Source organism: Schistosoma mansoni, chromosome W (assembly GCF_000237925.1).
Source record: "Schistosoma mansoni strain Puerto Rico chromosome W, complete genome".
NCBI lineage: Eukaryota > Metazoa > Platyhelminthes > Trematoda > Strigeidida > Schistosomatidae > Schistosoma > Schistosoma mansoni.
In genome coordinates this window covers 36,066,876-36,067,728 of record NC_031502.1, presented here as the reverse complement: position 1 = coordinate 36,067,728, position 853 = coordinate 36,066,876, and the positions used below count along the sequence as shown (strand labels likewise).

The window sequence follows — 853 nt, the reverse complement described above, 5'->3', positions numbered from 1 at the left end:
TCAAAACACTCAGTAGCATACAAACAAGGGTAGAGAAATGATGTCGGAAATTCCCAAAGTTATTAAAAGACTTACCTTTTCAAAATAATAAGTCGCATCGATTTGTTTATTCACAGAGAACATTTCAATTGAAGGTACCTTATAAATAAAGTACTATTTAGGGATTACAATACGAAATTAAGATATTTAAAACTCACATTTCGTTGAAGAAACTCAATAAACGTAAATGTCACTGTACTGAAGTTTGTAACACTTTTAGTGGTGCCACTCAATTTGTAAAAACTAGGTAGTGTATTTATATAAAAAGTCTGTTCTTTTCCTTGTAATTCCATCAGTTGTTTTTCATTTGTTAATGGTAAACCATTGTGTGAACAAGGATTGGCTAACTCCAACTGTCTTTGAACTGAAATTTGAGCCTGCAAAATAAGTGAATGCAATTTCTTCACAAATAAATGCACATAATTTTTTACATATGTACATACTTGAAGTTTATTCATTTCTCTTTTCTTTGAGTGACTAGATTTATTTCCATCTACTGAGCTTATTTTTAATAGCTCTTTAAAAAGTTTAACATCAGTGGCTGTGATACTATATTCTGGTTTGATAAAACTACACGCTTCTAATTAATGTAAGAAAGCTTACCATGTACATATGAGATCAATATCAGGCATACAAACATCAGATACAAAATCCGGATGGGATGGTTTTGCAATACTTCTCAGGTCTGTAAAATACTCAAACACGAGTCAGTATGAATGATAATGGGACTTTGACGTTACATCTCACAGATTACGTGATCATATTATGGCGAACCACGACAACGAAGTAGACCTATGATTCTGCCAGCATAAAT

At 32.0% G+C, this 853-nt stretch overlaps 1 protein-coding gene across 1 annotated transcript; it reads right to left on the bottom strand.

The window, feature by feature from the left end:
* Positions 1–164: 164 nt before the first annotated feature.
* Positions 165–651, bottom strand: Smp_203710 (uncharacterized protein; the record flags this gene model as incomplete). Its single annotated transcript, XM_018789529.1, has 2 exons — positions 165–416; positions 643–651. 2 exons carry the CDS (start codon positions 649–651, stop codon positions 165–167), a joined length of 261 nt encoding a protein of 86 aa, XP_018654964.1.
* Between the last annotated feature and the right edge of the window lie 202 nt (positions 652–853).